The sequence below is a fragment of the Micromys minutus genome (genome assembly GCF_963924665.1).
Source record: "Micromys minutus genome assembly, chromosome: 6".
In the NCBI taxonomy this organism is placed as follows: Eukaryota; Metazoa; Chordata; class Mammalia; order Rodentia; family Muridae; genus Micromys; species Micromys minutus.
Window position 1 is genome coordinate 64,525,669 of NC_137975.1, and position 15,783 is coordinate 64,541,451.

Here is a 15,783-nt window from a genome sequence, read left to right on the forward strand (position 1 = left end):
TCTCTGTCTCTCTCTCTCTCTCTGTCTCTCTGTCTCTGTCTCTCTCTCTCTCTCTCTCTCTCTCTCTCTCTCTCTCTCTCTCTCTCTCTCTCTCTCTCTCTCTCTCTCTGTGCACAGTTTCTTCAGGCTGGAGCTGGTTATGCCTCTTCAGCAGTGTCCATTAGGTTTGTAAAGCCAGGGGAGCTTTCAGTACCATGGAGAGTTCTACACACTGTTCAAAGCCCTGAGGCATCAACCCACACTAGAAAGCAGCTAAAGCCAGGGCCAATCTAATTAATTGTCAGCTGAAAGATCATAGTCAATCAGAAAATGTGTTGGTCAGACACACCTTAAAAGAAATTCAAACACACACAAAATAATTTAATATATTTGATATATTAGAGTGGGTTCTGTAGACTAACAGAACTAGTAATACACACACACACAGAGAAAGAGGACTTAGTAGAATGGCTTACATGATAGGGTCTAAGAATGTGGTATTGCTCAGTGAATGAAGAGAGAGGCCTCAGCAGGAGCAATGGAGTTCTGAAAGCCTGGGGGATACCTGGAGAGTGGCTAACCTTCAGACCACATTAGAAAACAAAATAAGCTGAATTCTATGTCAGTGAAGGCTAGGTAAACCCAACAAAGAGGTACAGGCAAATCATGCTGGCTACAAGGATTATCCTGAACCTACTCATGGAAAGGGTAGTCCCTCCAAATAAGTCACCCCTGGAATCACAAGGACCTGTACAGAGGCATGACTATTAGTTGACACTGATCCTATCAACTTGACAATCAGGGTTAAGTAATATTAATCAACATAGCAAAAGTGCAAGGGCTAGTCAGAGAACCAAAGTGCTATCCCCGCTTTAGTCTTCCCATATTCTTTCTCCTGTCCTAGTACAACCTAGAAGTCATCGTGCGAGTGTCCACTTGCATAGATCTCAGTGGGAGTCCCCCAACACGGTCACAGAAACCCAAGACTACTAAGAAGGGCTTTTTCACAGGAAATATGAGAAAGAAGGTGTGGAAAGTGCCTGGGAGGCCACAGTTACTAGGCTAGAACGTGGTGCTGGCTGGAATAACTGTCTCTGTGTGGCTGCATGAGGCATAGAAGCCCAGGGATGTAACAGGCTGGAAGATGGCGATGAAGATGTTCAAGTAGAGAACAGTGTGGCTGCGGGCTCTAGGTTACATAAGAAGGAGTATGGGACAAATTGGAAAATCTGTTGAGGGTAAACAGTTCCCAGAGGAATGGAGTTACAGCTGAGGATGAAACTAAGACTGGCCTCTGCAGAGTTAGACTGGGGTTGGAGGAGTCAGGAAAAAGTCATTTAAATATGGATACGTAGACATGTAAATCTGTGCAGACTAAACACTTACTCATTGTATCCACCTGTCTGTCTACAGAGATTCACTTTGGGATGTGGAGGTCCTCACTAGCTTCGCATCAGCTCCCTGCCCAGGTTGTTCAGCATAAAGTGCAAGAGGATGCAGTAGACAGCCTTGGTGATGGTTTTGTTTCTACTTCTGCTGGCACTGTACTTTCCTCAGCATCGAGTATTTTCATAGTCGGCCCCTTGTGTAGAGGCTGTTTAAGGCCGAGAAATATCTTGACTTATATCACAGGAGAGTGTTATATATTTACTATTTTCTGCACCCATTCAGATTTTTTTCTTATGCTTTGTGTTTAAAAGAAATTCCCCCATTTTGTGAGATTTCATTTTTTCCCTGCGTGTTTTAAGTAGTTTTTTCTGCATATTTTAAGTGTATACAATCTAAACTTCCATTCGCTTTGTCTCATGTGTGTTTCCCTCAGACATTCTACTGCTAAATTATTCTCTTCATTTTAGTTTCATGTAGTTAGACTAATAAAGTACCACAAATATGTCATCTTGAAGCAATACTCATTTGTTATTTCATAGTTTGGGAGTGCAAGGATCCTACACCAGCTGTAGATTGGATGGTGTAGGCACAGCCTGTTCCTTTCTGGAGGCTGGGGGTGGGGTTAGTCTACTTCCTGTTCATTCAGGTCACAGGCAGACTGGATTCCATAAGCTGTATGGCAGAGGTTTCTATATCCTTTCTTTCTGACAGCTAAGGTCATTCACAAATCCCAGAGGTCAACTGGACATCCCATCTTGTGGCTCTCTTATTTCATCTTCAAAGTCAATAACAATGACTCAAATGCTCTTCATACTATAAATCTCTTCGCCGTCCCTGCCTGACCCATCTCTGACTTGCTTTCATCCTGAGAAAGTTGTTCAGTGCTTCAGTGATGTCCAGCCACAGAGCATGTTTTCTTTTTAAATTACCCAAGCTGTTTGTTGGGACTTTTTTCTTTTATTAATTAGTTATTTTATTTATTCGCATTTCAAATATTGTTTTCCCAATCTTCTCCCCCAAAAAACCCCATCCCATTTCTCCCCTTGCCTCTAAGAGGGTGGTCCTTGACCCACCCACCAACGCCTACCTCACCCCTCTAGCATCCCCCCTGTGCTGGGTCAATAAGCCTTCACAGGACAAATGGTCTCCACTCCCATTGATGCTAGATAAGACAATCTTCTGCTATATATGTAGCTGGAGCCATGGACCATGCGTACTCATTAGTTGGTGGTTTAGTCCCAGGGATCTCTGGTAGTTCTGGTTATTCGATATTGTTGTTCTTCCTATAGGGTTGTTATCCCCTTCAGCTCTTTCAGTCCTTCCCCTAACTCTTCCATTGGGACCTCCAGGCTCAGTCCTATGGTTGGCTGAGTGTATTCATCTGTCTTAGTCAGATGCTGGTGGGGCCTCTCAGAAGACAGCCAAACTAGGAGGCATTTGGGAGCACTTCTTAGCATCACTGATAGTGTCCAGATTTGGTATGTGAAGATGTGATAGACCCCAAGGAGCAGGGACTGAAAGGCCACCCATATGTTTTGTCTTGTTCATTCTCTCTCTCACACTCCTCTTCTCTTAAGCCTTTCCAGGCTCCTAGAAATATCTCCTTTCCCATTTCAAGTAAGAAAAACTATTATGTATAAACAACTCTAGTTGATTATGAAACAAAATACTGAAATTTAAATGTTTTCAGAAAACTCATGGGCATCTGATATCTCTGCAGCAGATTTTTTTTTCTGTAAACTCCCAGGATCATATGCGAATAGGAATTGCCTACTAAAACTTACGGAGTTCATACAAGTTTTTCCAGTTTATGTTTATTTTTAGGAACTCCATAGTTTTTTAATATAAGCCAGGTTTGTAAAGGAAACTATCTTTTATTTTGTCACCTAAGTGACTCTTATATTTAATCTTGACACCTTATTTTACAAGACATAGTCTTACTCATACATTTTTTTTCATTTTTTTGCATTCCAATGTTTATATCAATTATATTATCTTCATGTCTTATTACATTAGCAGCTTACATCTGTCACAACTTGTGGAATGAACAAGTGAAGCCATATTCGAGTAGTAAATAAGGTTATAGCAAAAATTTAAATCTATCTGTTCTTCTAACTTCTTAGCTTAATTTGTAGGCTTCCTAATACAGAACATAGCAAGGGGGGGAGGTCTCTCTCCCTGACATAAACAAGGATGCCAAGTATTAGTTTCTCCTTTGCTATCAAACATGTCTGTGAGCTGATCTTAAATTATTTGGCCTTATGAAATCTTCTTAGTAATGTGGTCCAAAAGTTTGATAAAATGTGAACTAAAATTGTTGAGGTTTGGTCTGTATTCTAATGCTAAATTCTGTGCTAGGCCTATAGTTTAATTCTCACATTTACCAAATCTTGTTGTACAAACCTTGTTCCTTAATTTAAAACTACTGATTAAATAAAAATGGATAGAGCCAATTACTAGAGGGATTCGAGGTCAGTGGGTTTTGAGTTACCTGCTCGGGGGCAAAGAATGGGGAAGAGAATGGAGAGAGCAGAAGATAGCTTGAGAGGAGAGGTACCATGAACACGTGACCAGAAGAAACAGCAAGTATCTGGGGGTTCATTGCTGGGGAAGTAGCCAGGACAGCAGTTAGAAAGTAGATTAAAGGTGACCTCCCCAGTAATTGTCAAAGCCAAATAAAATAAAAAAGTCTGAGTCTCATTCATTTTTAAGCTAGTCAGGGATAGATTTAAATTGGTTCTACTACCGAAATCACACCAACTATGATAAATGGTATAACCACAACAGTGAAATGACTGATGGATAGTTTTAAAAACCAAATTTTCTCTGCAGAAATAGGCTCAACACCAAAGCAAACTGTCTGACAGGCATCCCTTAGAGCACAGGATTGGAATAGACTTCGTGTCTTCATCCATAAAGTGTCTGTTCTACTGTACATACTGAAACTGATTATCCTGAACCTCCTGAGGATCCCCTTGTCAGAAAAACACAGTGTCAGAGTGTCAGGGGGCATCACTAGTATTTGGCCAAATCTATCTAAACTCACTGCTTTCACACTGAAGTCTACAAGGTCATAAGGAGTCTGTGATGGTTCACACTGCCTGGCTGATATAGGATATAGGTTACAGGATAAAAGGCTAATAAGAAAGCTACATTTGGGGCTGATGAGATGGTTCTGTGTTTAGGAACACTGGTTGGGAGCAAAAACAAGCTACATCTTGTTCTTGGACAAACTGCCAGATGTATATGTTTAAGGAGGGCTATCACATTTAGAAAGCTCATTCATCTGAATCCACTCTGTGGATTACAGAGAAAATTATTTTCGGGAAGAAAAAAAATTGATGAGAGTGGATGAAAATTAATGATTTCTGTATGTGCTGAAGCTTGTGAAAGAACCCAAGGTGAGCATGATAGTGTCCCTCATGATGTCTGGATGGGTGGGATGAAATATTTCTGAGAGGATGACTATTAAGCTTTGAATTTAAATGGTCCTCTGAAGGAAAACTTGGTCCACAGCTGGTCCTGTAATTTTGAGAGTCCATGGGACCTTTTGGGCATGGATCCAGCTGGCAGATGGAGGGCCACAGCAGTCACAGTGGATTTCTCTGCTTCCCAGCTATCTGAAATATCAACAAACTACGTAACAGCTTCCACGGCTATGATCCACTGCCACCATGCCTTCCCACCCTGATAGACTGGACCCCTCAAGCCACCAGTCAAGATAAATCCTTTCTCCTGTTATTTGCTTCATGTCAAGTACTTAACCAGAGAGAAGAGAAAAACAAAAAAAAAAAAACTCACGGGATCACATCTCATGAGTTCACCTCAGACAGCCTGGAGACTCAGGGAGGCAGTGTCACACTGTGTTTGAGGTTCCCTGATTATTTCCTAGGCTAGTCTCGCCCATCACAGGCTGACCTCAAACTTGCTTGTGTAACGTAAGGGTATGTTTTTCTTCCAGCCCAGGGCTTCCACCTTGAAGTTGAAATTGCAGGTATGTACCACCATAGTGATTTTGCCATCTTCTCTTGGATGGTCTTCCAGTGATATATCCTGCTCTCTCAGTCAACAGTGATTGGACAGGTATTGCTTGCACAAGGAGCCCACCTGTGTTTTGACTTTTCTTCCAATACTGATGTGCACGCAAAGCCCACTGGCTAACAGAAACCTCATTTTGCCAATTCCAACATCTCTTTCCCTAGTATTTCTACCACCTCCCAAGAACTGTCAGTCAATAAAGTGCACAGACCTCAATGAATCTATGACTTTACTTCCTTTATCTTTTACCTTTACTGTTGTTTTCCATCTACTGCAATGTGGACACTACACATAGAAGATGTAATCTAACCCCCATATTTATCTTGAATAATGACTTATACTTCAGTGAACCTTCCTCTATAATGTTTCATGGCACAGGGATGCATGTTCTCTGATGTGTTAGAGACCTGACCAGATCAACTTGACTCAGATTCTTTAGGACATAAGGTCCCATTGCTGTGGAGGCTTGGAAGCAATTTATACCATGTGCCATGTTTTATCCCTTCCCCCAAATAAAAGTGACAACAAATAAGAAACCGAAAAGCCAGGTTCTGTAGCTATGATGATGCGATAAGACAGATGACAGATGATAACTGATAGCCCTGATGGTCTATGACACATCACACATGTTTAACTTGTGTCTCTGCTTAATGAGCTACTCATTTGTGGTTTACTTCCCTTTCCTCTTATTAAATGGATTGTAATTATTATGGAAAAGTTCATGTCCCTGACTTCTTTAAAGTGAAGAGAGTTAGTTCTGTCATTAAATTTCCCTACATGATAGGAAGGGGGCAAAGTTCATGGTGGACCCAACTTCCCACGGACACAAATACTGCTATGTGTGTCTGTCTGTAAAGTGTCTGGGATTGTCTTATACACAATTAAATTCAATTAACAGCTTGGGATTCTATGATTTCCTGGCATACATGAAATGGGAAGAGACAGAAGAACAAGGAAGTTAGTTAAATAGTTTAATTAGAGCTGTTTTACAATTCTAAAATTAACAAGCATACTTGTAATAAAAGATCTCCAATGTTCGAAGAATGACCTCGCTTCCATTCTGAACCTGTCCTTTTTAATTGTAAAGATTAGAATTACATTTAAAAGGACTCAAAATGAAAAGAGAACAGAAAAAAGAAAATCAGAAAATGAATAGATGTACATGGTCACCCATGTCTTATGGCACAACCAATGAAATCTCTGAATGGATATTGCTTCAGCTTGGATATCAAAAGGTAAAGACTTCCTTAACCAGTAATCACAGGTGGCCAAAAGAAAGAGGAAAACCCAAGACTACTGTCACATTGGCGATGGTTCCATCTGTTGGTGGATGACACTGACTTCAGATGTATGAGAAAGTCCACAGCTTTGTTACTACGGATGTAATTATCACGAACGTTCTCCTGTCTCAATCAACTTCTTTCTGAAGGCTTTCTTTGTCCATTGAAGCTTGCATAATAAACATGCAATGAATTATTTCTTTTGAAAGTTGTGGGGTTTTTTTTTTTGCAGTCTTTTTGTTTTTCATACAAAGATTTCATAAGTTGCCACGTTGCATCAGAGTGTTTACCAAAGTGGGGAGGGTAAATGTGATGTAGCTGGATGACAAGAGCCCCCTTCTGTCCTGAGACACACCACCCTTCTTTTGAAAATAGCGCACACAGCTTTTTTTACCCTCCGCCACCAAGGAAAAAAATAAAGGGGGGGGGGGAAGGAAACCAAAATCACAAAACCATTTTATCTAAGAAAAAAAGTTGATGTAGAGAAAATAAAGGAGTTTGTCATGCACATTATCTTCTGCATAGCTCAACCCACTTATAGTAAGGCACTATTTCCCTTTGCAACTGGTGTCCATGGTAACCTGTTAAGTGCTACAGTGCTCTATGACCCTCAGACACTTCCTTCTGGGATGGCAAAATAAAGAGCCCGGGTGAGTGTGGCTGCCATGCTTGGCTGCACAGGTCTGGCAGCTTGTAGAGACTCCATGACCCTCAGGGGAAGCTGTCCATGGGTGGTATGGTAGAGTAGCCATGGTGAATTTCTTTCCAGAGTTCCTGTTTGCTCTGGATGCTTATTTGGATTGTTCTTCGGTCTTTGCTTCTCAGTGAAGATGCATGAGGTGGGGGGAGAACAGTCAGGTCCTCTGAGACTGAGCATCAGCATCAGCACAGGATGCTGGTTAGTGGAAAATAAGAGCAGTGCTTCCAAGGGAACAGAGGGAGGGAGGGAAGGGGAAGGTAGAGGAGGGAGAGAGACGGACAGAGAGACAGATTGCTTTTGCTTTTCAGAGACAATCAAGGCATGGTGTTAATTTAACTGGTCTTCATACTGTTTCCGGAAACAGTCCCCTGCAGGGAAAAATTCCCAACACCTCTCTTGGTACATCTTCCAGACATAAGATTCCTGGAAAGCAGAGAAAATCAGTGTATTAACCCAGTCTCCATAATCTTTTTGATAATACAGGATGGAGTACAAGAAGAAACTCAACTCCACTGATATATCATTAAAATTAGAAAAGTTCCGTTGAATTCGGATAGCCTCACTTCAATTTCTTTCAGTAATAAGCGATCTTCAAATAAACACAAGGTCTTTAGCTTGACCAATATGATAAAACCATATTTTTAAGTCTATGAGGTTTTGTTTATTATCATCATATTATATCATCCATGTTCAAACTATTATTCATTTGTAGCGAGAAACCCAGATGGGGAAATTTAAATTTTCCTAAAACCCATAGACATTGAATATTTTTTCCAGTTATAATACTGTAAGCAGAAGTTCATTTGAAAGTCCAGGCCCCATAATAACCACAATGTTTACAGAAGAAGAAAAGATGGAATTCACAAGTCAACCTAGTATTTTCACTTAAAAGCTTAGTTTTAAATGTGAAATTCGAAATTTGCTGTTTCAAAGGAGGCAGTCTGTTTGATACTCATCTCATAAAATTGCGTAATTAATATCTAAAAGCAATGTTTTTTTTTCAAATCAAATATTTTGTTTGTGTAGCTCTATGCTGGTGAGCACAGTGCTCCTGGGGGCCAGATGAAGGATTCCTGGAGCTGGTGTTACAGGTAGTTGTGAGCTACCACATGGGTGCTGGGAACAGAACCTCAGACTTCCAGAAGGCAGCAAGCACTCTGAACCACTACATCACCTCTCTAGCCCCTGAAAAACACTTCTTCCCCTTAGTGTTGAATTTCTCCATGTTGCTGTATTGTGTATCATCGTCCTACAGTCTCATCCTCATGATGGCGCATAACTGGCCTTCACTCACCTGTCCTGTGTGTTCTGTTTCATCCTTGTTTATGAGATACATCAGAAAAAACCTACAGAGACAGAGAAACTGGTCAGAGGTAGACTACATAAAATTACTAGCATAAACGGGAATGAGACTTAGTCATATTGATTGTAACTGATTATGAACATGGAGAAAACACCACAAATTCAATTTCTGAAAATTAATTACAATGTACCAGAAAGGAATAAGCATGTTTTCTGAGATGGCCTGTCTAATTTTACACATAATTTTATACCGGAGTTACTTAAAAAAAACAAAAAAACCAAAAGACATAGGACGTTAATTATGTGGCTGTGGCTGGCTTGGAACTCACTATGTAAAGTTCCATCTACCTCTGCCTCTCCAGTCCTGGGATTAAATACACACTGCCTGCCCCTTGGAACACAAAGGCATGTACAACCCTGCATGGCCCTCGGAGGTAGATTGTTTTTGGTCAGGCTCAAATCAACAGTGACAAATTTTAATTGAAAACTGGCTTCATATCTTCAATTATCAGGTTAATTGAGTATAGTGCAACTACATCCTTTCTAATCATGTTACTTGACATAATAACATTGTCTATATGATGTTAAAATTGGAAACAAAACTAAGAATGATATTTTGATAAACTGTAGTCTGGGTTAGTTGCAAGAAAAGGCCATATTTTTATTTCATATGCATGTATGCATACATACATATATCTATATATACTTAGATACATATACATACATACACAATATATACATATATGTAAAACCAAGTTTAAAAAAAAACAAAAAACCCCAACTATCATCACTATTATAAACAACAAAACATTTTTACTGAATTTTATGTAGTACCCAGAGAGACCTATAGGTCTTCAAAGCAGGGAGAGTATGAGAAAACAAGAATGCAGGACAAGGAAGGTTCTGCATTATCTCAGACTTGCACCAAGAGGGTTCCTGCTTTAAACAGGAACATGGCCAAGCCTCTCTGCAGGGCTCTATACCACCCCGCCCCTATTCTATATCCTCCATTATCATTGGCATGAAAATAGACAGCTTAGTTATTTAAGTCTGCCTACTCCAAGGGGAGAGGACCAGCCTTTTTCTCCTGGAGTTCAACCACTGCCCTGCTTCTGGAGTTCATAGGAATGGGAGAGAACTGGCTCTGGAGGAGGGGTGAGTTTGTGACGGGGCACTCACAGGTAGTTGGCCAGGTTGTGTTCCTGTAGAGTGTGGGTTTCAAAGCCGTGCGGCACTGTATCAAAGTAATCATTGCCTATCCCACAGATGAAGCACTTGGTCTAGAAGACAAGGTGAGAAAACAGGCTGTCAGAAGATAGCAGAGGGGGAAAACACAGTCCATGGGTTGAGTAGCTGTCACCTCTGAATTTAGACCATTGCTTCTAGAGGAAGAAGAAATACTCAGACAACTTAGGAATCTTAGGAAACCTACCAGAAACTTACTAGACACAGGCAACTGACTAGGCTCAGGAAGCTGAGAGAGGTACAAGTTTAATAGGCCCCTCCCTTCGGTTGGGTGAGCAGGAAGAGACTCTCCGGTGCAGCTGTCTGTAAGGTGGCAGATGGGAGTTCTAGGGATGTAGCTGTCCTTAGTCATCACCTAATCTCTGTGGAACTTTCAGTGATGCAACTGTTCTAAGCCACTCATGCTCTTATGAACAACCCCTCAACCATGCTGATATAAAAAAGTCCCTCACTCCTGCTACTGCAAGTATCCTCCAAATCCACAATTCTGTAAGTAACTCCTCCTCCATGTCCTTGTAAATAATCCCAAGGCATTCACTGGTCCAAGGTAGACTTGAGTGGAATCAATTTTTTGGCTCGACATAGTTCCCTACCGGAGATAAACAGGCATTTGTTTACATCATTCCAGAAAATGCTGTGCAGCACATTGTTGGAAAGAAGCTCCTCAATGACTTCCTCGACGTATGCCAAAAATCACCTACTGAGGATTGTGATATGGCCCCCGAGTACAAATCTAACTAATATTGTAACAGTATCTTGGCATTTTCCTAAGTGATATGGGTTCTAACAGGAGGATGGGACCGTGATGGCCAATCAGAAATGTCTTTTTATTTTTCTTTTCCTCAGCCTACATGCACCCACCTAGACTTAGAGATTGATCTGTCCATGATAAACTGCTAAACAGGATTAGTTGCATCCTCAACTGATATTCTAAACTTGATGGCTATCCAAAGTCTACTACCCAAACAAAAGAGGTACAGATCTTAGACCAATCATTATAGGCTTCATCAGTGATTTGGAAAAGTCCTTCCATGGTCAGGTGCTGGTCCAGTTATAAAGTAAACCGATGAGCGTGGCTAGGACTAGGCTAATCTGCATTGTTCTCCACTGAATTTATCTTTATGCACAGTGCAAGGTGGCCTATGCATAGGCCTGAAGGAGAGCCTTCCTTTGCATAGAGATTTTAGAATTACAGGACTATATTCAGCTCCAAATGAATTCAGTAGCCATTAGGTACCATGGGCATAACTCATTATAGTGCCCCACAACCAAGCCACAAATGCCTCACCTCCATGTCTTCCTTGACTTGTTCTTGTTGGTCTCTGAGTTCTCCAAAAGCATCAATGATCAAACCTAGTATTGAAAAGAAAGACTATATAATCCCCATCACTGGTGAACAATCATTCAACAAGAACCCCTTGGATGGATAGTTCTCTGGAAAGAGAATGCACAACCACATTAAAAGACACTTTGATCATGGAAGAGGTCTGATGTCATACTGGCTGCTTCCTACTAGGAAAGTGACACTCTCTGGAAGCAGAACATAAAGTGACTGGGCCGAATGCTTACTGGAAAACCATTTTAAAATGAAGTGACAGGCTAGAAAAAAAACAATGCTAAGTAACTTGGCACATACACAAGCTATAATATTACTTACTGCAGACCAAGAGGAATAGCTGAGGTTAGTGGTTGTAAAATACAAAAAGCCTGACAAAAAATAAAATATCACTGTGTGGACTGAGAAATATATCAACCTCATAAACTGTTTATAATTATATCAAATGTGATGAATGTTTGATAAGTAGAATTGTTGGGGTTTTAGCTCCTTTCTGTTCTGTGACTTTCTAATTACTTCTTCAAAATATTTTGACTGTTTTCTTCTTAAAAATATTTCTTTTACTTATGTGTATGTCTAGGACTATATACACTCATGTATGTGCGAGTACCTACAGAGCCCAGAAAAAGGTGCTGGATCAGTACTTACAGAGTCATGAGCTGAGTTGCCCTACATGGCACTGAGAACTTAATGCCCTGGAAGAACAGTAAGTGCTCTTAATTGCTAAGTCACCTCTCCAGCCCAAATATTGCCTACTGAAAAAACAATATTGTTTCCTTCCATAAAGTCATTGTAAATGGATTATGAATCCTTCATACTTCTCTGTGTACTTTACCAGTGTCATGTAACACCTGTGGAATATAAAGGATAGTGTTGTGTTTACAGACATTTAACTTGAGCTGGGATACATTTGCTAAATAGGAAACAAAAATCAAAAACAGGAATAAAAGAACTAAGAGGAAAAGAACTTATTGTAAGTTAGCCAGAGGAAGAGGAAAAATTGTGATTGCCTCTTCCTTATGGCTGCAGGGGAAGATTCTGAATCCAATCTACTCAGTCTGGCTATAGAGTCCAACCCCAGCCTGGGCAGCTGCACATCTTGGCCAAGTTACTGAGACTTGTCATAGCTAAGTTGGTTCCCATGGAAATTTTAAGTGTTAACATTGTCCTCGTGACGCCAGCAAAGGGTAACCTGAGTTACTAGACATACCTGACACATAGTAGGTAGTCACCAATGAAATGTTGTGCAACAACAAAGATATGCTTGCGCATGCTGAACTAATCAGGTACCAACTACTGTAGTGGGGACATGAACTGATGCCCTTGTTTGAAACCTATCCACAGTTGTAGATTAGAGATTTGAATAACCTAAGCTATTGCCTTAGGGTGAATGGTTCACAGCTCCTGCAAGCTTTCAAAGCTGGTAATGCTACAGGACTAGGAGTCAAAACCTGTAGAATACCATATACAAAGGTAGCTTGGGCTACCTTTAGACCCCTAAATAGCCCATTCCTCTATTGCTTTTGGGTAGAAGCTAACATCCCATGATTAATAGATTAAAAAACCTTTTGGAACCCATTAACTTAGCAGAACTCTAGCTTTCACCAACCCCAAAGCTAAGAATGTCATCTGATGGCATCTGAGACCATCTTCCTATACCTGCTTCTCTCGTATCCTCACCAATATTTGTTTTTTGTTTTTTTAAACTTCACTTGATTTATGACTACAATTTCTGTTCTGTGAAACTATAAAGCTTTACAAAACCGCTTCCAATGTAAGAAACAGAAGATTGGGGGTAACATAAATCTGTGTTCCCAGGATGTGGATACTCAAATTCGGTTCAAGAATAAACCCTTACTCCCTTTCTGGTAAAAGCTGTGAAGTTGGTTTGTTTGCATCGACACATATTTCTCTGTGTCTTTCTCTAGAGATTTCCCAAGGAAGAAATATTAGAAGAAAAGGTTCCATTTGACCTTGGCAGGAAAGATGTCATACTGTTAGCCCACCTTGTGTTTTGGCTTCAGCAGCAGATGGCTCAAGGTCAAGATACTCAAGAGTCTCAGCTGGGTGTGGCTTACCTTGTATGATAGCCAAAAGGATGACAATCACAAAGAAAAAGAATGTGATGTCAAAGATGATTCTGTAGATCTCATACTCATCTCCTGCTGGGTCTTCAATTTCATCACCGATGCCCCCTCCAGCACGGACACCCACATACATGTGGAACATGTAACACTGGAAGACAGGAGCAGAGGCACTTCTGAGGCTTGTCACCCTCATTGACACTGCACTAACACAAGTCTTTCTCTCTAAATTCTCACTCTGAATAAGGAGGATCTCTGTGCTCTGTGTCATCTGTCTGTTTTAATCCTCCTTCATGTGATTTGGCTGTGGCTCTTGCACTGTCTCCTAAGCAAAACTCCACAGTGTTCATTCTACTTAGACCTCTTGTGCCCCTTGGAAGAGAAAAGGAATTGCTTCCTTAGCACCTTGGCCCTGAAGCACACGAGGCAACATAGCATTACGATCACGTTACTGTAGCATGAGGTATATAAGGCTTATATTGTCTGGTTATTGGAGACAGAGATGGAGCAAGAGATTGAAAGCCCAGTGGGACACTACATTGATTCTAAACTTGGTGGCTAAAATTGCCCACAGTGCCTGTTTGAAGCAAGGGTAACTTATTTTCACAGTATACTTCAGTTTTCTGTCTGAATTCTTTATACCAAACACGTTGTTTATTTTGCTGAGGAGAAAGTGACTTCCCATGCTCTGCTTTGAATCAGTCTTTGTACATGGACCTGAGGCCATGGGGAGTAATGGCAGTGGCCTCAGGAGTACCAGCTGGTTAATGTCACTGTGACGGGGTATCTTTGGGTGGCTAGAGGGGCTTTTGTAGGCTCAGCCTTCCAAACAGAGCTCACGATGCCCACAGAGGAAGTGTGTGAATACCCACTAGTGTATGGGGCTCAGCAGTCAAATTATCGTCCTTTACCTGAGAATCAGAACTCCCTTTCTCCATATTTCTTATCACAGACTGAGCCTAGTTAGAGCTGAAGTGGAAGAAGTAGATATAGGGACAGAAAACTATACTTCTTTCATAGAGTCTGGGAGAAAAATGAGATTAAAAATAAAAACTGGAGAGAGATCAGGAGACGGGGCAGGGGGGCAGAGGAAGGATGAGGATGCTCAAAGGGTGTGTGGTAGAGGAAGAGGTGGTACCAGGGAACAGGAAGCAGGAGCCAGAGACCTTGATGGGTGAGAACTGCTAATTAATGGAGGTGATCGCCAACAAGTGTGTGAGCAGCTAACTTCCCCAAGCTGCCTCTTTTCCCCATTATCTGAGGGTCCTCGGGTCCTGCAGAGCATTCTGGGACATGCCTATGCTTCCAGGCAACAATGTCCTTCTGTACCTAGGCTCCTCGGCTATCACCATTTTACTCCAAGCTATCGACTTTCTTTTCTTCTTTTTCTGCTTACACTTACTCCTCCCCCATTCTTGAAGAAGTAGTTCAAACCCTATGAGGACGTGGCTGGTTTAATTAGATTCTTAGACTGAAACCATCATGATCTGGGAGAAAAGAAGACATCCCTGGGTGAGTGGTAGAGTTTGTAAAACTTTGGCTGCAGTGCCACCTGCTGGAAGTGACAGAAGCCCAAAGTTCTGCTGATAACTGCTGACGTTCGTGCAGATAGCTGCTCTCCATCCACAGAGAGAAACAAAGATTCAGTTCCCTCTTCCTGAAAAGAGACACCAGACACCCTTCCTCACAGAAGCTCATCATAGCCAAAGACAAGATACAGACCTCATGGCAATATGCCTACCCCATACACCATAGCCCCCAGTGGTCTTGCTCATGGCTCTCAGAAGCCCCTCAAGCTGATGATTTCCAGGCTCCAGCTAAGTCAAGAGCCCACTTACTTATGCTTAAATGAGACTGTGGTGTGAAGCGTGCTTGTCAACTTGATTTGATAAAGAAGCACTGAAGAGTTAAGTGTTCATGAGGATGCTTCTGGAGACACGTGGATCTTTAATAGAAGAAATGGATGAATCCGTGGATGGATCTAAACAGTACTGAGACTTTGAGGGAGTAAGAGGTGGGGCCTTTATGAAGGAATCAGGTCCTGGTGACAGGCCCTCCAAGCTATTTTGCCCTTCAGAATCTACTACTCTCTGCTTCCCGGCCACCAAGATGCAAACTGATCTCCTCCGACGACATGCATTCACCCATTCACCACCATCACCACCAGCACCACCAGCACCGTCTAACTTCTGAAACCATGAGCCATGACACACAGTCCATGCCTTAAACTTTCTCTCAAGCACTTTGGCAAGGGCAAGGCAAAGGGAAAATGGAGACGAATTTCTCTGCCTTCTGTATTCACATCCCACACTGCTAGACAAGTCCAGCCAGTCAAGGGTATGGTATTCCTATGGAAAAATTAAGGAAAACGCTAGATATGTGTATGGATATTGAGTGAAAACTGAGTCATCTCAGGGGTGGTGACTACAG

General features: G+C 41.4%; 1 protein-coding gene across 1 annotated transcript in view; it reads right to left on the reverse strand.

Moving 5' to 3' along the window:
- Positions 1–7,713: 7,713 nt before the first annotated feature.
- Positions 7,714–15,783, reverse strand: part of RYR2 (ryanodine receptor 2) — a gene marked incomplete at both ends in the record, with an annotated part of 539,514 nt that continues 531,444 nt past the window's right edge. The window contains 5 exons of the mRNA XM_080918509.1: positions 7,714–7,809; positions 8,681–8,732; positions 9,868–9,968; positions 11,222–11,286; positions 13,348–13,504. Coding sequence (XP_080774635.1) covers positions 7,714–7,809; positions 8,681–8,732; positions 9,868–9,968; positions 11,222–11,286; positions 13,348–13,504 — 471 coding nt within the window. The remainder of the gene's footprint in view (positions 7,810–8,680; positions 8,733–9,867; positions 9,969–11,221; positions 11,287–13,347; positions 13,505–15,783) is intronic.